The sequence below is a fragment of the Barbatula barbatula genome (assembly GCF_947034865.1).
Source record: "Barbatula barbatula genome assembly, chromosome: 5".
Lineage (NCBI taxonomy): Eukaryota > Metazoa > Chordata > Actinopteri > Cypriniformes > Nemacheilidae > Barbatula > Barbatula barbatula.
Window position 1 is genome coordinate 10,790,635 of NC_136769.1, and position 25,168 is coordinate 10,815,802.

Here is a 25,168-nt window from a genome sequence, read left to right on the forward strand (position 1 = left end):
TAACAAAAGAATTTACATTTATTTTTAGACTTATATATTTTCTTCAGACAACATTCATGTAGAAATACATACATTTTTTTCTAATTTTATGACACATTGTTAAACTTTAGCTTTTTTTAAAATAATTCTTAATCGACAATACACAGTTCTCTATTCAATAGACTTTGCCAAGTACAGACAGGCAACTTTCACATATTGGCTTTCTAGCGCCCTGTGTGGTTAACAACATTAAAGGAACATTTAAAATGCAAAATTTTCACAGACATGGGACATAACATCACAAGAATAATGTTTACTGCTCTGTTTTAACATGATGTGAGCGTATACAGTACACATATTCATTTAATGTAATTTTAAATAAGGATGCCCTAAGAAGAAGATTTGGCCTTCATAGTGGTAAACACACAAAATAAGTATTGCATAATCTAATTATATACTAAGTACATAAGTCTAAATTTCTCGAAAGTAAAGGACGTTTCACCCTCACCAATCTATATTCACCCTTAGCCTGGAGCAAGTAGAACAGGAGAATCACCCCAAAACTCAAACAGTTAAAGGCATGCTAGCTGTATCAAACTGGTCGAGTGATTTTGTGCGTCTGGGTTTCAGTTGAAAATGTTTTCCTTATTCTCGGCATGAGAATGAGGGGATCATGTTCGTTCACCTGAGCTGGGTGGACAATAAACTGCACTGCCCAAAGCTTGTCTGATAGTGTTATGTGCTTTTGATTATATTATTGGAACAGGGGTACAGATTTATGGCCTTTGTGGTTAACTGTGAAACACTATTAACGCTATAGGACTTTGGCACACCTGTAGAACACATAAGCCTGCATATAACCAGGTTGTGCTATGTTTTGTTCTCGCAAGAAGAAATTTAAAGGATGCCAGAGTTAACCTCATACACTGAAAAAGTCCTCTCCAATGCTATCTGCCTTCAGACCAATAACTGTTCTGTTCAAACAGGAATAGAAGCTCCACAGTTCTCCGAACCTTCTAACCTTTTCCACCTTTCCATTGGCTCTTTCCAGAACCCCAGGATATGACCAGTCCACAAATGTTTCCACCTTCAATCTGTCACACATGCTTTTAATCCACTATAATATCCTCTAAAAATATCTTGTTATAATGTAAAGTTTATTATAACATTATCAACAATTTCCAGTGCTGCCAATTCACTATAGATACTAAAATAGCATCTACTTTATAGGAAAGTTTCATCTCTATAAACAGCAGATCAGTAAGACAGTAGTTCAATTTTTTACTACAAAGTGTCAGTGTTCATACACATCTAGCTGAAGTCCTGAATTGCTAGGAAAGTAATATTGCAGTTGGAAATCCTGTTCTATCACAGCAGTCTTAATATTTCTTTGTTCAGAAATGTATTGGGGCAGCTATGGGACAGTTCTTGTGAACTCTTTGGACCTCATTTACAGTTCATTACAGTTTAGAGATGAAATACTGAGGACGTTTGTAAAACAAATTTGAGTGACGGACCCTAGATTTAGGTTTTTTTTACTGGAATTTCTGTCTGTCCTCAGTCAATGAGAAAATATGGTGCTGGGCTAACTTAAGTTTCTGATAAAAATAGATAGAAAACAGCTTCTGACATGTCCTATTAAAAATGATAGGGAGGAGAATAGACTGAGAGGAAGTGTGATTAACTGTGACAAGCTTTACACCCTCACTGGGCTCAGACCCCAATACTTCATAATCATGACCGATCTGGGCATCCGGGACTCTTATTTGTGTTCAGCCAGTACATCATTTAGTATGTTCAGAAGCTGGTGAACGTGATACTCCTTGAAGATCAGAGCAGGACGGAAACGGATGGACCTTTCTCCACAAGAGCCCAGAAAAGCTCCTGGTGAAGAAAATAATTTGTTTAATTTGACTTATTTAAAGTAAACTTTTTTGGATGCACATGAAAAAGAAATTCTACACAATGTGACACCTGATATCTGTGATGCCATGGTTTACCTTTGTTCCTGGTCTTGATCAAAATACTGTCACGGATGGCATCGTCCCGGGCATCTACGGCACAGAATGTTCCCTGACCGCGGGCCCTGCTCAGGATATGAGGGTATTGGGTCTACAAGAAAAAAGAAACGGTTAAATAAATGTTGAGCTCAGAGTGCGGCAGGCCATCATCAATCCATGACCGTAGCCTCAGAACAACTACACATTAAGCTGACAAGATCAATCAGGGATGCAGACAGACAGGAATTATTAGACTGCCCCTCAGGTGAACAATGAGCATCCACATAATGGAACCATTATGGGTTTTACAGCCTCTCATGTTGAGTTGTGGCCTCAGTGAAGGATCAGTCATATGAGGAGATATATAATGAAGACTGTACCTGCAGTGCGTAAAGACCGTTCAACAGAGCCTTCCCAGAGCGCGTCACCTCCTCCAGAAGGTTCTCTCTCCTGATCACATTGAGCACCTCAGCTAGAAACAGATTCTTTGAGGGCTCTCCCATCCACGTGTTGAAGATTCTGTAGGGCTGAGGTGGATACGGTTATGTCAGATTATGGCACATGACTGGGACGTAAACTAATCACATTCACCCAGCTGAACGTAAGGACAAATAATATAAGCCATTTTAACAGGTTAGGTAATGCACGGTATTAATTAACTTCTTGTGAACGTGTGAATTAAATATTGCAAAACAAAATATTTTTTTATATTTATTGATTATTTAATAAGCAATTATATAATATGATTATTGAAAAAAAAATTGTACGTTTATTATGTCTCAGAAAATTTGAATATTACATAAGATCAGCAGAAGGGAGCATGAAGTGCTCTAAAATTTCCTGGTAGATGGCAGCGTTGACTGTGGACTTCAGAAAACACAGTGGACCAATGTCCTCTTTTCGGATGAAAGTAAATTTGCATTTAATTTGGAAATCAAGGTCCCAGAGTCTGAAGGAAGAGTGGAGACGCACAGAATCCATGTTGCGTGAAGTCCAGTTTGACGTTTCCACAATCAGTGATGATTTTGGCTGCCATGTCATCTGCTGGTTGGTCCATTGTGTTTTCTGAAGTCCACAGTCACTGCAGACATCTACCAGGACATTTTAGAGCACTTCTCCTGACAAGCTTTATGGAGATGCTGATTTCATTTTCCAGCAGGACTTTGCACCTGCCCACACTGCCAAAGGTACCAAAAGCTGGTTCAATGACCATGGTGTTACTGTCAGAAGCCTGACATTTCTGTTTAAAATGTCCTTTTTTTATTGATCTTATGTAATATTCAAATTTTCTGAGACACTGAATTTTGGGTTTTCATTATCTGTAAGCCATAATCATAAACGTTTTGAGAAATAAAGGCTTGAAATATATCACTCTGTGTGTTGAATCTATATAATAAATTGGTTTTACTTTCTGAAATGAGTGACAATTTATTTTGACTTTTTTCACGATATTCTAATTAATTGCACCTGTATATACAGCTAAAGACAAAAGACCTATTAAAAAACAGTGTTTTGGTAAAATGACTATTTATTTTTAATTCTGTAAACTACTCACAATATTTCTCCCAAGATTAAAACACCCTTTTGGGATTTATTTGGAGAAAATGAAAACTGGAGAAAATAACAGAAAATATGCTCTGTATATTTTTTGACCTCAAATACTGCAGGTTCATATTTATTTTTAAGCAATACAACAGTGATATTAATACATGTATTTCGAAAAAGTTATAAATATTTATTATGTAATAACCGCAGTGTTTAACACAGTCTTCATGTGTCTTGTCATGCTGTCAGTCTTTCACATTGCTATTGGATGACATTATGTCACTTCTGAGGTTTGAAAAGGAATGGCCACAATATATCTGGACATTGTTATTAAATGCAAGTGTGTGTCAAAATTCTTTGGATGTATATATAATGCACAATGTTACTTAACATGAAGATACACATTTTCAACACTAGGGGGCAAGCTTGCTCATGTCTGGAGCAAATTTTAGAAAGGGCAATAAACCTTATCCAAGGATGAGCAATCGTTTAGACACAAAGATTGCAAATACAAGACTAACAATAAAGGGACATTTAAAAAAGAAAATCATTAAAAAAATGTTTTCTTACTTTGTCTGGCATTAGCTCATCCTTGTGAAAATATCCTCCTGTGAGCATCTTCTTGCTAAAAGAGACAATATCAGCAGGGTCATCCAGACCCCAGTGCTCATGGGCCCAGAACTTGCCCGTAGCTCCAGCACCAGTCTGGACTTCATCCACGTGGAAAGCACTGCCATGCTGAAAGAGACAGATGAATGTCTGTCAGCTCAATCTATGTAAAAACCTGTCCTGTCATCCTGCAAGCAATGGCTGCTGGACACGTCCGTCACACTTTGACATGCTCCATTTGAAGTGGACAGCTGCATGTTTTTTTTCCAGGAAAAGCGTAGGGTTCTTCACGATCACATAAAAAGACCTTTTTTCTGTGCTTAATGCGATCATATTTAATTCTTTCCTTCTGTCCTTTGCCTAATCTTGTTCAGAAGAATCTGTGGGCCTGCTTTTATTTTCTTCAGTGGACACTTCAAAGAGTCTAAATTGAGTTATTTATAACTAGAGTGTCTGGAAGCCCAGTTAAGAGAAGAAAATGCAGCGCAAGAGAGGGTTAAATGCCCTTCACTTTCTCTTTAGAGAATAAAGCTTTACCTTGCGCGCAATATTGCGGAGTTTGCTGAAGAAATCAGGGGAGGCGTGGTTGTCTCCTCCCTCGGCCTGGATGGGCTCGATCACAATCCCAGCCACTGGTTTGCCCTTCTGCCTCCACTTTACAATGAGATCCTCCACCTATAGAGACATTTTAGAGTTTGTATTTAATACTCACTGTGCTTTAATATCTGTATTACACTTTTTACACATTTAATAGACTGGGTTAGTCTTTTTAGTCTTGAGCGTGACAGTTAAACGTTTGTTGGCACGGTGTATGCACACATGATATTTATGTTGCAATGCAATAGAATTACAAATTTTACACCAAAAACAAAGGTTTAAATTAGGGCTGTCAAACGCACAGTACACACATATATTATGTAAACAGAAACAAAAATGAATAAACGTTTGTATAGAACTTACATTATTGGTAAATATGGATACATTCATGTAAATATTTCCTAAATATGTATACCTGTATGTGTATGTGTTTATAAATACTACACTAATATTCACAGTACACCGACATATTATGTAAACACAAATTTCTATTATATTATAAATTTGTTATTATATATTCGATTAATTGCGATAAATGTTTGACAGCCCCAATTTAATTTTTTTTACATTTTAAAATATTTCATCCTGTTTAGAAAAAAGATTCAAAGTAAATCTGTACGAAACCTAAAAAAGACCAACAAGATTGTTTAAGAAACAATCAAACAATAATAATAATGCGACACTGAATGGATTTATTCATGCAGTCCTACTGTAAACACATCATGTAGAGTCACAGAATATTCCAGATGGCAGAGATGAATGAGCGACTGCTGACCTCCTCTAGGCATCGGGCCTCTTCCTGCGCATTCTCCCTTACAAACTCCTCCAGAGGGTACTGCAGCTTGGGAAAGGGGGCCACGGGCCAGTCAAAGGAGGGTATGTCCAGTTTGTGAATGGGTTTTGAATGTGTCGTGGCCAGGCAACCTGAAATCCAACACCACATACATAAAGATCAATGTGCCTGATGAAAAACAAAACAGCCAGGCTTCTTTGTTATTCAAATGTTTGAGTCATTTGATCCGAAGGACAGCGAAGTCTAACAAATGCGAGACAAATACATGTGGGCTTACATGTACTGCATGTCAAAAGAATCAAGTTTTGTCCACTTACCCAAAGTTCTTCCATGAAAAGCCCCCATGAAAGACAAAATGCTTAACTCTGGGCATCCGGGGCTCTGAGAAGGAGGGTAGAGTGTGATTTAGGTTAAATTATGGATTTGGAGGGTCTTCTGGAGTCTTTCAAATGCATAGTGTGTGACTCGAACCTGGTTGATCATGCAACTGTCCAGATCCTCCTCAGAAGGGCTGCTATGTCCTCTCTCCTTATTCTAGCAGCCATTGAAAAGATATAAATATAAATTATTAAAGCATGTCTGTCAATCCCTTAATTTTGTTTTTATTTCAGAAAGCATCCCTGTGTCTAGTTCAGAACAATACCAACATTAAACCGAAGTATATCTACTCACTCTGTACAAGATGAACATGGTTTTGAATGCGTTCTCATTGGAGCAGGATCCACAGGACATTGTCTGCACCCGGGACATCCCGCTGGGAGTGATCTAATTTAAAGAAAGAGTCATTCACATCATATAACTTCACACTGGGACCACTATAATACACATTAAGCCACTTGCAGCTGATGAAAATAGAATGAAATGTTTATGGCATTTGAAACTACACTATCAAGATAAAGATACCATCTGTGAAAGGCTGCGGTTGCCGCATTTTCAGGCCTAGGTCAAATGCAACAATTTGTAGTTCTTACAAAGTTCTTGCAAAATAGCACAATTAAAGCTCTCCATGAATCAATCTCCAATGAAGTGTGGTGCAGGAACACAAAATGATCAGAGATGCTTGACATGAAACTCAAGATTAAACTCAAACAGGCTTTAGGACCACTTACTGACAGAAGGCTTTCAACCAGCTTTTCTGGGAAGTTCTCAGGTGGCAGGATGCCAAGTGCTGCTCGGTTGACAAATGCACTCTGCAAAAACATAAAAGAAGTCACTGATTAAAAATGATCAAATTGAGTAATTATTTGAATGCTTGTGCAGTTATCTGTTTAAATAGAAATAGAATATAGAACTTAAGAGCAAGTGAAATATTAAAATCACACGTAGCCCTGTGTACTACATCCTTAAAGGAACAGATCCCTCAAAAATTAAAATATATTATTTGGTGTTCAACAGAACAAAGACATTTATAAAGATATTCTATACAACTATGATAGTCAATGATGCTCAGGAACTGTTTGGTTACAAGCATTCTTCCAAATATCTTTCTCTGTGTTCATCCGAACAAAGACATTGATACAGATTTGGAACAAATCGAGGGTGAGTATATGGTGACATTTTTTGGTGAACTGTTCCTTTAAAATCTCACCGTAATGTGTGCGATTTCACAGTTTGATCGAGTCTTACCATATTGCTTGGATTGGTCATCACTTTCATTAAAGCTGGATGATTGTAACCTAAAAAGGAAAAATAAATGAGATTGAAAACAGTGTAAAATGCACATTAAACAGGGTGTTATTTGCAAGAATAAGAACAGTGTACACACAAGCAAGCACACCAAACAAACATCAGCTGTATTGACTTATTATATAGGCCTATGTCAACTGGAGCCGAAGGGTATAAACATATTTGCATGCTGGTGAGTAGAGGCTGGTTTTAATTTCACAACCTGTCAGTTCCACTCAATATAAACAGTATACATTTTATAATTTGAAACCTAATTCTTTGCTTCGGATGAGCTACAGTACAGGTACATTATTTTTCAATTAAATCATAATTAATACTTGTCCTTGAATAACAATTAAATGAATAGAACAGATAACATTCCAGTTTGACTCTTGTACAGACAGGATAGTTAATTTACTGACTCTCTTGTCATTTCAAATCTGTAGGACTTTCAAGATACTTTGAAGAATGTTGGTAACCGAACAACAGCGGTACCCATTGACTTGCACTGTTTAATGTCTGTAAAATAGAAGTGAATGGGTACCGCCATTGTTTGGTTACCAACAATCTTCAAAATATCGTCGTCTGTGTTCTGCGGAAGAAAGAAAGTCATACGGGATTATATTGACCATTGGGTGAGTACACGATGACAGAAATGTATTTCCCTTTTTAAGGTTATATAAAAGTCAGCATACTGTAGTAATCCCAGAGCTCTTTCTCAGATACTGTATGTTACACCATAAAACTGACCAGAAAAGCCTAGAAAACGTATCAAATAGCAGAAATCTGCCATAATCTTTGTGACAAAAGGACGCATCAAAGTTCAAAAGCCTTATGATACGTACATCATTTTATGATTTTCAGCCTGTTGAAGCACACAGACATGTGTGAAGAGTTCAGTCTGTTGCTAGTCTGGTACATTCTACAGTTTTAGTAACTTTTACCGTTTACTACTAACATTTAATACAGTTAATGTAAAAACATCCTCAATATGCAAAAAATGAAGAGCAGCCCAGTTCTATATTTCATAGAGAGAGTACTGAATGTGAACGTCAACTGATACAGAATCCCACAGACAGTGATCGTAAAGCTCTAGATAAAGCCGTGTGCTTCACTGAAACATGCAAGAAACAAGCCGCAGGGTACAATAAATCTCACTTGTTCCAGATCCAGGAGGTGCGTGTGCGCCAGATTATAACTAAAGAGAGCTGTTGAATTGTGCTCTGTGTGTGTGTGAAGGCGACTCATTTCTTATTTCTGTTTCCACTCCAACGGGCAAACATAAACGCTGCAATCTGCATGTGTCTGTCAACGTGACTGTTGTGGGTCAGTGGGGGTTACAGTAATATAACAAGCACATCCTATAATGCAATTCTGCCCAAGCGATACAGCAGCAGCGAGTGAGAGGGGAATCAAAACTTAATACATCTGAATCACCACCTGAAGGCATTTGTGACAGTGAGACTGAGTGGCTCTACTCAATTTGTTGAGACTAATTAAATGTAAATAAGCTAACACACATGAAATAAATGACCGCTTGGAGAGAAGATGGTTTTGTGGACAGCCTCTCAGGTCAAGTTAGATACAGGGAGTCCATATTGAAAGTGAGATTCAAAATGATGAAAATCTCAGCACACATATCCTCAAGGAGAGATAGAATATGAAGCAACCATAAGAAGTTTGGTAACTGAACTTACCAATAGGGATAGAGGAGATTTGTGTGTACGCATCCAGCATTCGATTGCCATCCGCATCCACCAGATAGTTCCCCCTGCTCTCCTCATAGTTACAGAAGAAATGAATGGCTCCAACATTCTGCACACAGAGAGAGAGAGAGAGAGAGAGAGTCATGTTGAGGATTGAATTATGCTTAGATAAATCACCCTGTTGACACATTTGCTTTTCTGGCACAGTTTCAAGTCAACATTTGTGAATGGCTGTGGGGGAACCCTCAAGCTCCTACGCTCATGTAATAGCACAGCGATGTCACATTCAGGTTACAAAAAGTGCCTTAGGTTTGTTGAAGAGCAAAGGCTAAAAATCACACGGGTGAATTCTGCCAGAAACACTAAAGAAAGACACCGACAAATCCACGTGTTTCACGTGTTTTTATTTTCTGTTGGGCATTTCGAGTCAAGGCAATGGTCCACAACCTGGCTGTTTCACGGTCCAAAACTCTCACATTGACCCGATACACTGACATATACAGTATTATTCTTAAGGGAACAGTTCACTATAGAATGCAATTCTCTCATAATTTATGACCCTCATGTCATGCCAATGTATATGACTTATTTTCGTAAATTAAACATACTTTTCTTCTGAAGCAAAACGATAGGTGTGTGAGAAAATTATTTAAAGGGATAGTTCACCCAAAAATTCTGTCATAATTTACTCACCCTATTGTCATTTGAAACCTGTATGACTTTATTTCTTCTGCAGAACACAAAAGAAGATATTTTGAGGAAAGCTGACAACCATTTACTTCTATTCTATAGACACAAAACCAATGAAATTAACATACATGAGTTAACATACATTTTTGGGTGAACTGTGACTTTCACTATGAACGATGACTAATATTTTGAGCATACTGAGCAAAACTGAAACCAAATCCAATAAGATGTTGCCATAATTGTATTTAGTCCTTGTCTATTGTTTAAATATTGATTTAAAATAAAAGAAATGTTAAACTGAAAATAAAGTCATATGCATCTGACTTGAACTTTTAGGTGATCTAATACAGGTACAGGTACTGAACCGAATTACGACTGTTTTTGTTGCAAATTACCTATTATGTTTGTGATTAATGATGGATGCTTGTGCTGTATTTGCTATTCTTTAAACCTGATTGCAGGATCTATTTAAGTCACGTCTGACGAATAGATTTTGACTCGTCTTGCATCTAATCTCGTGTGACGGAGGTAGACGCCGGTGACCAGGCGTCACACGCACAGGAGCCATAGTGAAACGAATCTGTGATATTAGCCATATCGATGCCTGTCACCTCTCATCAATGTGCTCATCCGAAGCGAAGCGATAAGAGAACGACTGTGACTGAAGCCAGTCCGGAGAGCAGATAATTTACTGCCTGAAATCCATGAATCACTCAATACACTCAAGACATCCACACGGCCTGAAATGTGTCTGTAAGTCTAACCAGAAGTGGAGCTGTTGATATAAAGTAGAGATTCTCAGACATGCAGATGGGAACATCCGGTCCGGAAAAATCTAACTTTCATTTCACTGAACTATAATGCTGCTTGTTTTGTGATGTTACTGTCTGGCTCTTATGAAAAAGTTACTCATTATAAAGAATACTATACTCTTGGCAGCATATAAAAGAAGACTGAACCTCAGCACTGGTTACCAATTAAATGCATGACAGCGACAGAACCGAGTCTTTTACAGGACACCAGTTTGTTCATGTGCTAATTCACTGGATGAAAGGACAAATATTATTATTTTTCCTGTCTTACCTGAATGTCCCCCAGTTGTCTCATAAGTTCCTGTTAAATGAGAAAAAATTTAAAGTCATAAATAATTAAGAAACATCCCAGATACTGTTTTAATAAGAAATCATGTGGGTACATTATGTATATTTACTATCCATACAGTCTGAAATACATATAGGGAGTAATAATAAGGAGTTCTCTACAGTATATTGTCTGATTCCCTCCAGAGGTTGACAATTCAACATGATAATAAAAAGTGTTGAAATGTTGAGACTATACCTTGGACTTTGGACCTGGAACAGGTGTCTTCATAGAGGGGGCGTCATATTCAAACTCTGATTCGATTTTGGTGGCAGTTTTGCTCACATATCTGCAACCTAATAAACATAACCAGAATCAAATTACATTCAGATTACAGGATCACATATTTCATGACTGATTCATAGTCTCTGGTTCAGTGTCAATACCTTCCATAAAATTGCATTTTGGATGTATATTTGAATAAACAAAAACTGACCTCTAGTACATCTGTTAAATGAACAACAGTGACCAAGCAGTCATGATATGTGATACACAGCCCTGTTTGGATAGTAGCACCTACATGCACATGAGGCTCTTAGAGGTTATAAAGGGTTACTGAGGTTATAAAGCTACTGATTAATGGAAGAAGCTGGCAAGACCGAGTCAATGTGACCTTTTATCGAAGGACAAGACACATCGACTTTTCTACAAAAACAAAATTTACAAGCCACAGCTGGATAGAACCAGTTCCCGGTAACTCATTTACAGGGTTAAGTAACTCTGAACTGCGCCCCTCTCAAGACCTGGCTCTACATCAGCACAGTACCATTATTCACAGGAAGCGCCTCACTTTCAAAGCTCTGCTACGGGATATTTCATTTGAATAAATTGGGTGTTACAACTAAAGCTCTTTTTGAGAGTCACCAGAAGGTTGAGAACATTATAATTCTGTCCTCGGTCAGACCGCTGGTGCCAAGTTAAAATAACCACTTCAATGGTTCAAACACTTCCTCCATCTTCTATTGCTTGGTGAGAAGGAAAGCCTCACCCCAAACTCACTGGTTGAATTGATGTTTTGTCAGGCAGCCTAAACGAACAAATACAGAAGGGTATTGAAGTCCTTCATGTCTGTGTGGTTTTGTACCTGTAGTGGTAAGACGCAGGTTTTGCTGAAGGGAGGCAGTCAGCTGGCGGGTCAGGACTGAAAAAGCCATGTGTAGCTGATACAAGGATGAAGAGAAAGAGAGTACCAGCGCACCTGCCTTTCACTAGACCTGAGGAAAGAAAAGAAAAAGATATGTTGCAACAAAATGGAATTAAGGAATGATCAGTTACGAATACAAACATATATTTATATGTTAAATATATATGTTAAATAAATGTGTCTGGCAAATGCATGTATGTAAATACAGACTCTGTCATTCTCAAATTCTGGGGTGTTAATAGAATCTCTATTTGATGATCTAAAAGGGAAATTTTATTCACAAATTGTAAAATTGAATTCGAAAAAATACAATGCCATGAATCCACTTCATGTATCTATTACAACTGCACTTGGAATTAAGACTAAGTCTCTTCATAAAAACCTAGACTGACTTTATGATAATGAGATCCGATCTCTGTTTGGGTCAAACCAATCTGGAGAACTCAATGTTCCTTTTAAAATATATTTGAATTCTTATATTTATTAGCAAAGCCTTTACCTTTTGTAAAGCCGTTTTTCTTCTCAAATCTCAGTGTTGTGGTCAGCCACGGAATTTTGTTTTTGCTTCAGTACCACAGACAGTTCCCATTTCCCAAAGCAGCAGGTTCTGCCATGTCCCTCAATTCTGTCCATTATCCCTATACATGCAAAACCCTCTTCTGTTAGAGGGAAGAGTCCGTGGAGGACACTGCAGACAATGAGTAACGCAGTGACTATTTAGTACAGCTAAATCTTTCCAACAGCACTTGATTCAGTGACCCGAGCGCATGCAGAAGCGCTTTGGCGGCAAGATTAATTGCGCTGAAAAGTCTTGCCGGACGCGGTGCGATGTGACAAAATACAATAGAACGCATTATAATTATGTCTACAGTGTAGACACGGTGTTAGGGAAAGAACAGCATGATGACACTGCATATTTTGTGTTATAGTGTAGATTAAACACCAGGTTTTAGCAGTATGATTGTCCCTGAAATGACTTTTACCGTTGTTTGATGATTACTAATAAGAAAACATTTTCGAAAGCACAATGACCAAATTTCGCTGATGAAATATTTCAGAACTGAGCATAACCAGACTTAGTGAATTTGCATTCACTACATACAGATGTTTACAAAATTACATATTTCCAGGATCTCCATGACCGTGTGATGTTTTTATGAGAATCAGTCTTTCTACTTTATTCGAAGGAAGTTCATTCGTGTCATTCTTGAAGTTCCATCCGTTGTTTATTCTTGCTTGTCTAAAGGCATCAAGTCAGAGAGAAGAACTGTCTGTTCGCCTGAACCTGCTGCATCTTTATTTGTGCGGGAGTGCGGAAACAGAAAGTTCACCTCTCTTCTGCTCCCGATCTGAGGGTGCTTATGCAATCGAGGCAGCACAAGCAGGAAAAATCCAGACGCTCCCCTGTCTCAGAGGCTCCCCATCCAGATGGCGCATCAACCGGATAGAACTGGTTCTCGAAACATGCGTTACACAAGCCCGGAGTCATGCGCCTCTGAAGATGCAGCATGCAAAATGGTTTTAACTTGTTTGAAGGCTGGTGGGCAATCATTTATTTAATGGAGCTGGGTTTTGTTTTTCTTGTGGGCTACTTCATCTTTTGTCGTTGAAAGAACAGAGCCTGTGATGAAATCCTCCTTTTTTTAATAACTTAATGTCATTACTTTGGATGATCGAAATGACTGATATTACAGAGAATTATGCACCACAGTTTTGTTTCATTTTGTTTAAATCCACTGTTACAAAACACCAGCCAGCTAATCAATATTCCTCCAGGGTCTCGGTATGGTCACTGTGCTGGGGGGCCGCTTCCAAGCGAACAATAGCAGCCATTGCTGAATTACACAACTCAGACCAGCAGCCAATCCCTCAGCTCCGCATCCTCACGAGACCACCAAACACATTCTCCCACAGCAAAGCCATTTGTGAGATCCGTAGAACGCTCCAGTGTTACATAACACTTCTCTAGGAGCTGGATAATATCAAAATATGCTTCAAGACAGAGTCTACTGTAACCTCAATACCCAGCACAACCTTATGAATCCTATTTACAAATTCCATTTAGAGTTGAAAAAACACAGCATCCAGAGCTTATCACATCAACTGATCTATAACTAACCGATTAAACCTGCAATGATATGAGCCTGGAAGATAGTAGGTGGTTTTCCATTAGATATTGTTAGATAGCTGTCCCGATCAAATGTTAAACTTTGATCATTGAAGATAACATCGAGCTCTCTGAAAGTCGTACACAGCTCATTGCACAATAATGCTCTTCACGAAAACACTGCACCGTCCTATTGGTAAACTTTCAATTGCATCAACTTCTCTCTGGGTGATTTAAAAAGCCTATTAGATCACACAGAAGTCTCAGCATTGCTTATGAAAGGTTCTCATTCTTGCCTTCCCTATTTATTTCTGCAATAAAAATAAATATTACGGAATAATAAAGCTAAATTGGGTAATAAATACATATAAAAGGTCATTCAGGGGTTAAGCAGCTGAAACTGAGCAGTGGCGTTGAAGGTCTTTAATCAGTTTCTGTGGCAACAGAACATGAAACGGGGACACATCCAGGGACTTAAACCTTATACATACTGCCAGACAGTTGTCATGGAAACCATTAAGGAAAAACAAGTGCACTACATGGATGACAGATCAATCACTTTATGATGAAGTGGGATGCTATCAATTTGATTCATTTTACAAAGCAATAGTCTACATATGTGTATATGTGTTTACACTCTCCTGTGCATCACACAAATGCATCCATACATCTGATAACAAAATGTGATGCGTTCAAACTACTGCATGAAGAGTACACAGGCTACCAAAATGCATGTCATTGTGTTATCCTGAATGAAAAACATTCAAGTGACAAAGCGGCGTTTTTTCTACGCAGACTGATTTACAAAACAATGATTACTTTAGTTATATTCTATTCACTTCACACAATTGCAAGCAAACAAGTCCAACACTAGTTCTAGCATGCAGAGTATGCTGTTCACAGTATGACAGAATACAGCTACAAGTGAACTACAGCCTGTTATATACACACACATATATATATATATATATATATAAAGCAAATATTAACGTGTGAGATTGACTTTAAGATGCGTTACATTGTAAACACACAGTAGCAAATACACAACAACTGCTACTCTCACATTTCGGTTAAACATTCCCTTTTTTTAAGTAAATGCGAATCGCGCTTTGCTCGACCGGACCAGCTGGTTCGTTCGGGTCACAATCACCAGCATCCGGTTGCGACTGGATCTGACCTGTCAAACGGTTCTGAGACGTATGGAGAAAACCAGATCCATGCAGAAACCATTTCCATTGGCTCACAATGGTGCAATGTTTCGCAAGAAACGGGTCCATTGCAGCTCATTATGCGCTGCTGCAGATGAATCTCTAAATCTTCAATGAGCGTTAAACTTGTTTTCTGTTATTACTAAACGCAAAAAACAAGCTCGCGTCACTCCGGGCGATAACACAGCTCGACGTTGCGTCGTGATATTTAAAGGCATGTACAGACTCACCCTTGCGGCTTGACGCTGAACGGGAGGCGATGTGTCGCGGATTTCTGCCGTTAGGACGAAAATAAAAATACGTGAGGAAGAATGTGGAAAGCGGGGAGACTTTAAAACATCATTCAAAGTCTAGCCTGTTTGCCGAGGGGATGGTCTTGTTGTGGGATCAGCCGACTCCAGCCAATAGAGAGAGACGTACAGCTGCCGGAAATGTCAACGGCTTTACGCTGGAGCACAGCTGTGTGCGGTCACAGAGTCATATTTTGCTCATATGGAATCCAGCGCGAGTGGAGATAGCAGTTTTACCAGTGTTGAATTATTCTGAACACATGCATATGGCTTCATAAGACTATACATTTTCAGGCCATTTTAATTTGCAAACAATTTTTTGATTTTATTAATTATCCTCATCTCATGAAATTGACCGATGAGTGGTTTTATGAATGGTGTGCATTTGTTTAAGTTTATTATTTATGTAAACATGATTCTTGCAAGGCCATACTGGATACACTTAGTTATGTTATGAACAATATATACAATGCAGTGCATTATGAACAATAAATAGATTAAATGTAGGCGAAGATCTACATGAACATTCCTATAAAAACCTATTTTATTCATGAGAAGTTTGGCTTCATTTAATAACATTTCTTATCTTCCGATAGTAAGATAACAAACTGAAATTAATTGATACTTGTTAGACATGAATATAATAATATGTAAAGAATTTGGATGAGTCGACCACGAATCTTGTGCACTCGGCACAGAATATTTGCAAGTTTGCGTTTTTCATTTAGACAAGATACAGATCGAACAGTCAAATGTAGTGCATCATTTTTTAACTATCAAATTAACACAAATTTACAAAACTGACGGTGCTATTTAATGTATCAAGTTGACAAGACATCGTGTTTGTGTATACATATTGAGAATACATTGAAAAATGTCAATATAACAACAAACTTTATTCAACCAAAACTCTCTTCCAATGAAGCTAAAAACTAACAGCAAAAACCTGAAGCATAGTTGGTGGCAATAAAAGTGTGTACTCTGTTAAATATGAAATCCCAAGACAGGCACATTCTGCTAAAATTATTCTTGGTTCTAAAGGAACCTTAAAAGCTATATTGTTAAAGTCGTTCAGCAGTCACCTTCCACAGTTCCTGCAAAGAAATGCAGAGAGAATTCAACATGAGCTGTCTATGTATCAGTGTATATTTGAAAGGAAAACAGCTCCACCTAAAGGCAGAAACAATAACAAGCTGACAAATAAAATGGTATACTACTTGATTTGAATTCTTGTTCATTGAGCAAAAACAGACACAAAAGCCCTTCTCACCAGCTGTTCCACTCTCTCATACTGAAAGAACTGAGGAAAAGAGCTCTTCACCGCTTCCACCGTAATTTTCATCTTTCCATCTGTCATCTGCTCTAACTGGTCTAGGCAGTGACGGAAGTGATCATATGCCTCACAAGACACATCCATGTGTCGCAGTGTGAAGTTCAGTCTGCGTAAACACAGAAACCATCACACTGCTGACATGTTCACAGACTTGGTACAACATGAACGTGATCTGAACATCATGGTCAGATGCAATTCGTACCTCTTTTCTAGGGAGAGGTAGGTTATACTGGGAGACCGTAAATTGCTGGTAATTCTGTATAGCGTTCTAAACAGACCGTCCGTAAGATCATCATCATAACACACTAAATAGAGACATAAAAAAACATACAAATAAAGTCCTTTCAGCCTTCAGTTTGATCATGCTCGCTGACTGTGCCTTTTGGATTAAATTATGGATAATATATTAATACATTACGGTAATAGCCCGTGGCATTTTTTAAGGCAATAAATTAATTGCATAATTACAGAAGTCACTCTGTGCAAATTTACCATCTGCTGCGATCACAAAAGCCGTATTATCATGCAGGTCAGCTATCTCTGCCTCAGTCCAGCAGAACTCGGAGTCTGGATCTGGGGAGAGTTGAAATAAAAGTGGAAATGAGATGACAACCACATGTTGACATTCACAGGTTTTATTTCACTGCTCAGAGCTACAGATTTTCCCAGTTTCATCAGCATTATGTGTGACGAGCCCCTGTGTAATATATTGAGACAACTGCCTTCAGACAGACTCTGTTTTCCAATTACAAAAGGATTACACACGAGGTGATGGGACTGTGCGGCTCTGGGAGACATAACCAGTTGTGTTGTAATGTCAAACCTGAGTCTCATCCACACCTATTTTACTCAACTAAAATTTCATTTCTTAAATTCCTACCTGTGCAGAAATCGTCCGCTAACCAGTCTAGCTGCCGCACCCTTATTTCGCTCTCTGTTAGATAAGGTGGTCAAGAAAGAGAGAAATATATCATCCCATTTTTGTTTGTGTAAAATCCATTTGTTCTTAGGCAAACATCACTGGCAAAGAGAACATTTTATTCTATCCCTTAGCAAATAATCAGATTAAAACATTTTCATTTGGGACAAATTCAAACGGGATTCATTTTTTAAAAAGGTTTTTCCACAACTGTGTAATTTAAGATGTATTTCACTGAGAAACTGTCTTATAAACACAATTATGGAAACCACACATAGCATGCACTCTGGGTCTAAAAGTTGTCCGTAATGAGAGAACGCTGCTCGAGATCTCAATATGATGTTAATTTTTACCTTGGGGTTCAAAGTGCTTCTCGTTCAATTTCACATTTTTCTGGCACATGCTAAGGAGGTCCACACCAACATCTGCCAAACACAAAATGGTTTTCATCTAGTAAGTAGATGGAACAAAAAGGCTGAAATGTGAACATACTTTGAACAATTCATACATTAAGACCACTATGAAAAGTAATGGTACTATTTAGTGGAGCGGCTAAGTGCTTATGTTTGGCAGAATCGTTCAGTTTATGATACAAGCGTGAAAATTGGCATGAGCAGTCTCCATGGGTCACTTGACAAGAAAATTGTCCGAGCCACTTGAAATTTCAAGATGGCGGCCATTTTTTCAAGATGGCCGACACCTTAGTGGAGCAGTTAAGTGATATAGTGGTTTATTTGGTGATACAAGCATGAAAATTGGCATGAGCAGTCTCTGTGGGTCACTTGACAATAAGCCACCCACAGCTACTTGAAATTTCAAGATGGCGGCCATTTTTCAAGATGGCCACCACCTTAGTGGAGCAATTAGGCTTAAGAAATCATTTAGTTGGTGATACAAGCATGAAAATTGCCATGAGCTGTCTCAAAGGGTCATTTGACAGGAAACCGCCCATACAGCAACATAGAATTTCAAGATGGCAGCAATTTTTCAGGATTTCTGCCGCCCACCATGTGGATCTTGAAATGATACATTTTCTCATAGAAATGTATTGGTTTCCTCAAAAGACTCTGTCAAGAGAGGTAGTTTGACTGTGTTTTGTCTGACTCCTCACCCATGACCTGTCCAGTTTGGTAAAGCCTGTCAGGAGTTGCCTCCCACTGGCATAGCTCTCAGGGTTCATTGAGGTACACAAGCTCCCTTACCACGACAAGGTAACAGTCACAAGGGAGGTTTTTTTTCTTTTTTTTAAACTAACAGTTATTAAACATGTCAAATTAATACTGAGAGGTGGGGAAACAAAAATAAGATTAATCAATTAGCACAGTTGTGGTGCTGAACGGACAGTGCACCAAACAAAAAATTGAGCAATACTGAATGTCAATAAGAACAGATCCAGAGGCAACAGCGACTCTGGCTGACACAGCCATGGAACCATGACAAACAGAAAGTATCTCAAACAATACTAAGGAACTAAACAGAAAATGTCACAGTGATAGTCTGGTGACAAAATAAAACATGTTGCGCCGATGTGGCGAGGGGAAGCCGAGCCATAGGCCTACACCAGAAAACATAGAGGACTAACACTGGCAAAAGAAACATGCAAATAGGTTCTAGCAGGGGCAACTACACAAGCATGTGCAACTGAGTCCATATCTGAAGCACTTACACCTTCCAGTACATGCCTTGTTGCACCCACATTTGGTCAACTCCCAACAACTCTCTGCAATAGGTGGAAGTGGAGTCCAGAAGACTTTCCACTCTTCGTCCATTTTAACCCATCCCCAGTCGGATGGGCTCGGCATTTGTGGATGTCGCTTCAATGCCTGTCCACACACGTATCCAGCCTCATAAGAAGCACGTTTGGCATGCTCTTTGAGTGCTGCTTGAGTTGGTGGGATCAAGTCATATTGTCTTTGCTTTCTGGCAAAAAAGACAATATTTCCCTTTCCAGCTTTGTGTTATTGAACATAAGTTTACAGCTTGAATGATATTTTGCTCTGTTTCTTGTCAATGTGTTTTCTATGCCATCACCTTCATCTAGTCTGGTTGGACTAAGTAAGATAGGCAGAGCATTGATCTTATGAAATAATGGAACATTTCTTGCAATGGTATCATAACCAGTACGATCGTGCTCTCTGTTGAATAAACTCGGATGAATGAGTTTTTCCTTGGTGTCCTGCTGACAAATGAAACATCTGTCCCAGTTAGTTTTCTCAACTGTGATGATGGCTTCTGCCATGTCTGCAGCAAATGTATAGGCAGAGGCCGAGGGTTTATCCTTTTACCACCTTTTACCAAGCACTTTGATGTATGGGATACAACTAAGTTCATGCCTTAACCCTACACTTAGTCCGATCGTTCATCCAATGCCATTTATATCCCGTGCGATCTGTACACCATCCGGTTAACTTAAACCCCATTAACCTTGGCTCGGCTCTCCCGCGCTGGCACAACCTGTCAATTCAGGTGCGGCTATCTAACTGTTTTGGGGTAGATTAGACAGCATTTGGGATACTAACTTTACAATTAGCTGACATTGAACCCCACTCTGAGTTTAACAGCAGTGATATATCACCAGTGTGCCCTGGTAGTGCAGATATTCACTCTTGTCTAATCTATCTATAATCAACACATCAACACAACTGTATTTTGATTCATTAAAAGTTGTTCTTTAGAATAATCTAAAACATATATAATAAAATGACACCAAATCGTCCTTAATGAAAAAAAAACAATACATTTCTATCGGAAAATTGATCTTTTGAGAATCCAGGGGTCGGCCATCTTAAAAATAGAAATTTCAAGTGGCTGAGAGTGTTTTCTTGTCAAGCAACCCTGAGAGACTGCTCATACCAATTTGCATGTTTATGTCACTAACTAAACAATTATATCGCTTAACTGCTCCATTTAGGTGTCGGCCATCTTGAAAAATGGCCGCCATCTTGAAATTTCAAGTAGCTGTGGGTGGCTTATTGTCAAGTGACCCACAGAGACTGCTCATGCCAATTTTCATGCTTGTATCACCAAATAAACCACTATATCACTTAACTGCTCCACTAAGGTGTCGGCCATCTTGAAAAATGGCCGCCATCTTGAAATTTCAAGTGGCTCGGACAATTTTCTTGTCAAGTGACCCATGGAGACTGCTCATGCCAATTTTCACGCTTGTATCATAAACTGAACGATTATATCACTTAGCCGCTCCACTAATTGTACTAAATGAACGGCAAATTGGTCTCGTATGGACCTATAGTCAAGCTGTGAAGACGGGAAACCCACTAAACATAAAGAATTGAATAATAAACCCTAATAAGACCTTAGTTAGTGCTTTTCTGTGAAAGATAATTAGTTCTATTTATTTTCTATGTCTGAGGCATCATAGGAAAGAGTGTGTGAATGGATACTGTGACACCATTCACACACACAGCAATCACACTTTTACACAAGTTAAAAGACAATCTCTCCCAGACACTCCAGAAACAATAAACTGCTCTCAATTCCACAAATTTATGAGTAATTCTATGTATAATAAAATCTTCCTCATTTATAGCTTTCTGGTAGCACGCACAGTAACATCGAGCGCATATACACTCTTCGGCCTGGTGTAGGCTTAGCTTAAGCCAGAACCATGCCTTAGTTAAATTAGGATATTTAAGTCGCTTTTATTAAAATTCCTTAGAGAAAAATATTACTGGTGTGCATCCAGAGATAAAACATACTTTTAAGATACTGTATGTCAGGGCGCTTTACTTTCAATTAAGACTTTCTTAACTTTCATTTTAGTCTGAGACTAGTCTTAAACCTAGTCTGTGAAACTGCGCATACATGTTCATACACATATATTAATGTAAATTTGACAGTATGCCTTTACATTTTATGCTCCACAATCACAACGTAGGGAGTCTTTGAAGATAATGCTGTATATTATTGTTTATATCAAGTCATCCTCTTTCTCAGCTTTTTTCTCTCTCTTCACAATGATGTCCCTATCTACCCCCATTGGTCTAAGAACATCAATCCAGCCATAAAGGCAGACAGGGCTCTAAAAAAAGAGATTATGTCACACGTGCAGGAGCAAATCAAATGGATAAAATGGCAGTAGTCATCAAAGCAAAAAATAGCAATCAGATGTTTCAGACACTTGCCGAATGGCTTTTTGGAGGATTTATTGATGACACGCAATTTTGTCCGTACATTCAAAAGGCTGAAAAGCAAGCACAAAATCTTGTGCTATAGATGCTTTCAGACATTCACAGGCAAAATGTTTATTGTTGTTAATGTAAACTTTCAGCTTCTGCCTTTTGTTAAATAATTTAACGCCATGTTTTCCTCCAAATTACTTAAAGGAACATTTGACCCAAAAATATAAATGTTTTAAATCTGTATACATTTATTTATTCTTTGTTCATCAGAACAAAGAAAATTGAAACAGATTTGTAACAATTTAAGGGTGAGTACATTTTTGGGTGAACCATTCCTATAATCAAATAATATCATTACCTGTGCAGTACACTGTTTTGGCCACCATTCCCATGACAATGCTACTCAATCCTGTTCCTGCTCCAAGCTCAAGGACAGTGGCTCCTTTGAACAGGTTCACTTGTGATAGGATGAAATCGGCCAATAGGAGAGCACCACGCCAGACCTGTAAAAAAATAAGAATTTATATATTGCGACAGTGTAAACGTAATGCATAATTACACTCCCAGCACTCACCTGTTTCCCAACATCCTCCAGAGTCGTCGCCATGGTGTGTTCTGTTTAAAACACATAGTGAAATTACATGCTGTAAAAATATTTTCACCGAATCAAAAAATAAAAATCCTGACCAATTCTGATGATGTCACAGGCACCGTCTCCCTCCTCCAAATCTTCATCTTGACCACTCAGTATCATGGTGGATTGGCTGATAATAACAGGACACACAGCATCCCTGTGGCAGGTGCCATTTCTAGGCCTTCTCACCACATCTAGATCCCCATCTTCATCCCGAGGAACATCTGAGGCATCAGCTTCGTCACGCTCACGGATGGGAGAACCAACGCTTGAATCCTTCTCATCACAATTCTGTAGAATCCTGAACTTGGAAATGAAGACTGGAAATACAGACAAAAATCCATTTTCAAGGGTTATCAGTGATAGTCACATCACACTCAGAGAGCCCAGCTGCAGCAGACAGTCTGATAAATAAAATCAAGAGCTATGATAAGGTAATGATCCCTGCCTATGATAGACATTATGAAACACTTTTTTTGTTCACGACGGATTTGTCATTCTAGCCTTGGTAATGAGCAAGCACAAGTCTGTCTGGCGCTGTTTTGACTGGAAAATCAATCCAATTTCAAAGAAGGGAGTTTTTCTATCATTTCGGTTTAGAGTCTTTTCGTGCTGGAAGCCACAAAGATAAAAGGTATTGATTAAATGAAGTAGCCTATTGGCTTTAGCCAAGAAATACTTTAAACCTTTCTCAAACCATGATTGATGCGGTCATCATTTTAGTTAAAAATCGGATATCAGTCAACAGCCATACTATCCGTCTATGTAGAATATTAATAATACAGATTACAGATGGATTAATATATGCTTTAAAATGATTTCTGATGAAGTACGCACACACCATGCGTCTTATTACTCGAGAGAAAGACCCCAATGCTCAATTTTACAGCATCAGCTTCAGTCGAGCATTCTAAAGGTCACTTCATCTAATGGGCTCCAAATCGGTGTCCTTTTGTTTTTCGAAGAATAGTGGTTGGTCACGTGTGGTATGATTTTAGCCCCACTGTTCAGGTGAGGATAATGAATCGCAATCAATGCCACACATGGTCACATCACGGGTTTAAAGGCAAAAAAAGACACCCCCGATGCCTGCCATGCATTCAGACCTAAAAAAATGCAGACAATGGGAAAACATACACTACCTTTTCAAAGCATTACTGCAAATCGCCAGAGTTACTGTTCGATCTGCCCACAATCCCAACCGCGCTTTTATGGTTCTACATCTTTCCCTACACAGTATTATAAATAAATCATTCTTATGCTCAACCCAGTATGTTCTGAAGTGGCTGAGAGGCAGACGTGGAAACTACAAAACTAGGGATCACTGCAGTTCAAACACAACATTATGACAAACAAGCACATCAAATGAATAAATTCCATAAAATGTCACATCATTTGAATGAATTTTTTGTGTTAGGAATGTCAACACGTATAATGGAATAGCAATACTGACATATTTGCATAATGTGTGCAATAACCGATAAGATTTCGTAACCTTACCTGGTTGTCCAACACCATTGAGTCTCTTCATGAGATGGGAAGAGTTTGGCAACAGCAGGTGCACATCAGACAGAACAGTGTCACTTTTAAAGGTGACTTCGTCCATGACATCCCTGCATGGCACTTTATGCCGGATGCTACACTGGGAATTAAGAGTGTTTTATTTACGGACCTCGTATTTTTCACATTCACACAAGTATCTAAAGACGTTGATAAATGTGACACTCCACATTGCTCAGTCTTCCTTCTAATAAATATCACGTAGCCTTTGTCATCTCGAAAATAGAGATACTGCATTTGAATAGAGATGTTAAGGGAAACGAACACATTTCGAAACAGCATTTTAAAGTCAAAGACAGCGACGGAACATGTACCTGAACATAACTGGCTTAAAAAGTCAGTGAACTGACTATCAGCATTTCCGGCGATTCACATAAACGATCCGAACGTTCGGTGCTGTCTATTCTTAGAAGCATACTAGTTTTTGAGACTAAGTTTTCTTCATTCCTCGAAGTCTTCTTAACAGCTCGAGGGTCAAAGAGTTGGCAGTATTAACCGATTTACTGACGAGCGTTGAGAGTTTTTTATGTGAGATTTGTAGTGTAATCAAGCACACTAAATGTTACTGAAAAATAACCTTGATATACCTTGAAAAGTGTTGACTAGAGAGTAGACATGTTACATACGTGTTACATTAAAAACGGACCGTGTTGTGCAACAAAGCTCCGATAACAGTTCCACGACAGAGCGCTCTACAGACAAGAACGCCGAGTTTGGCTTCATATGCCAAATTCGTTTTTATTATTAATATATTAGTCTTTTCTTTGTGAGCTCAAAAGATATATAACAAGGGGTTGATATGAGCCCGGCAATAATCAGACCTGATTCTACTAGAATAACATGTATAACAATCGAACAAATAAATGAATGGTATGCTAGCATAATAATATTTGATTCTTGGTTGGTTCATTCGTAGCAGGTATTGAATAAAAAATAAAAAATGAAAGAAAAACCTTTTTTATGAAACTAATATTTATTAGGCAACATACGTTCTGATCATTTTTCCAGTAGACAACATTGACATTCAAATCACTTTTTTAATTCAGGGACAGAGCATAAAGCTGCCTGCAGAAGGGATGAGCTGAAAGATAAATAGCCCAGTTTCCC

At 38.5% G+C, this 25,168-nt stretch overlaps 2 protein-coding genes across 5 annotated transcripts; both read right to left on the reverse strand.

Annotated features, from left to right (window-relative positions):
- abat (4-aminobutyrate aminotransferase) lies at nt 1-15,648 on the reverse strand. The gene is made up of 16 exons (XM_079456512.1): nt 15,414-15,648; nt 11,809-11,938; nt 10,923-11,020; nt 10,668-10,697; nt 8,886-9,003; nt 7,150-7,199; nt 6,633-6,713; nt 6,196-6,288; nt 5,995-6,057; nt 5,841-5,904; nt 5,506-5,654; nt 4,671-4,808; nt 4,095-4,262; nt 2,360-2,506; nt 1,980-2,091; nt 1-1,863 (listed from the first exon to the last, which is right to left on the reverse strand). The coding sequence occupies exons 2-16, from the start codon at nt 11,876-11,878 to the stop codon at nt 1,742-1,744; spliced, it is 1,503 nt and encodes a 500-aa protein (XP_079312638.1). The 5' UTR covers nt 11,879-11,938; nt 15,414-15,648; the 3' UTR covers nt 1-1,741.
- A 126-nt stretch (nt 15,649-15,774) lies between these two features.
- On the reverse strand, nt 15,775-24,755 carry mettl22 (methyltransferase 22, Kin17 lysine). Of its 4 annotated transcripts, none has more exons than XM_079457306.1 (11): nt 24,649-24,755; nt 24,002-24,143; nt 22,555-22,821; nt 22,442-22,482; nt 22,226-22,370; nt 18,079-18,150; nt 17,687-17,740; nt 17,299-17,379; nt 17,009-17,111; nt 16,744-16,912; nt 15,775-16,567 (listed from the first exon to the last, which is right to left on the reverse strand). In XM_079457306.1, exons 2-11 carry the CDS (start codon nt 24,105-24,107, stop codon nt 16,535-16,537), a joined length of 1,071 nt encoding a protein of 356 aa, XP_079313432.1. In that variant the 5' UTR covers nt 24,108-24,143; nt 24,649-24,755; the 3' UTR covers nt 15,775-16,534. The 4 variants fall into 4 exon arrangements, with proteins under 4 accessions (XP_079313432.1, XP_079313430.1, XP_079313431.1 ...); XM_079457304.1 differs by having other exon boundaries at nt 15,808-16,567; nt 24,002-24,138; nt 24,376-24,755; XM_079457305.1 differs by having other exon boundaries at nt 15,808-16,567; nt 24,376-24,755.
- Nucleotides 24,756-25,168: the final 413 nt, after the last annotated feature.

Excerpts from the sequence above, each read along its gene's own strand:
- abat (XM_079456512.1), bottom strand. The coding sequence starts at position 11,878 with ATGGCTTTTTCAGTCCTGACCCGCCAGCTGACTGCCTCCCTTCAGCAA. Across the intron at positions 11,021-11,808 it reads CCTGCGTCTTACCACTACAG|GTTGCAGATATGTGAGCAAA; the intron begins GTACAAAACCAC and ends TATGTTTATTAG. Across the intron at positions 7,200-8,885 it reads AATCTCCTCTATCCCTATTG|GTTACAATCATCCAGCTTTA; the intron begins GTAAGTTCAGTT and ends TTTCCTTTTTAG.
- mettl22 (XM_079457304.1), bottom strand. Across the intron at positions 22,371-22,441 it reads TGGAGGATGTTGGGAAACAG|GTCTGGCGTGGTGCTCTCCT; the intron begins GTGAGTGCTGGG and ends ATTTTTTTACAG. Across the intron at positions 17,741-18,078 it reads GAAGCACTTTGAACCCCAAG|AGAGCGAAATAAGGGTGCGG; the intron begins GTAAAAATTAAC and ends CTTATCTAACAG.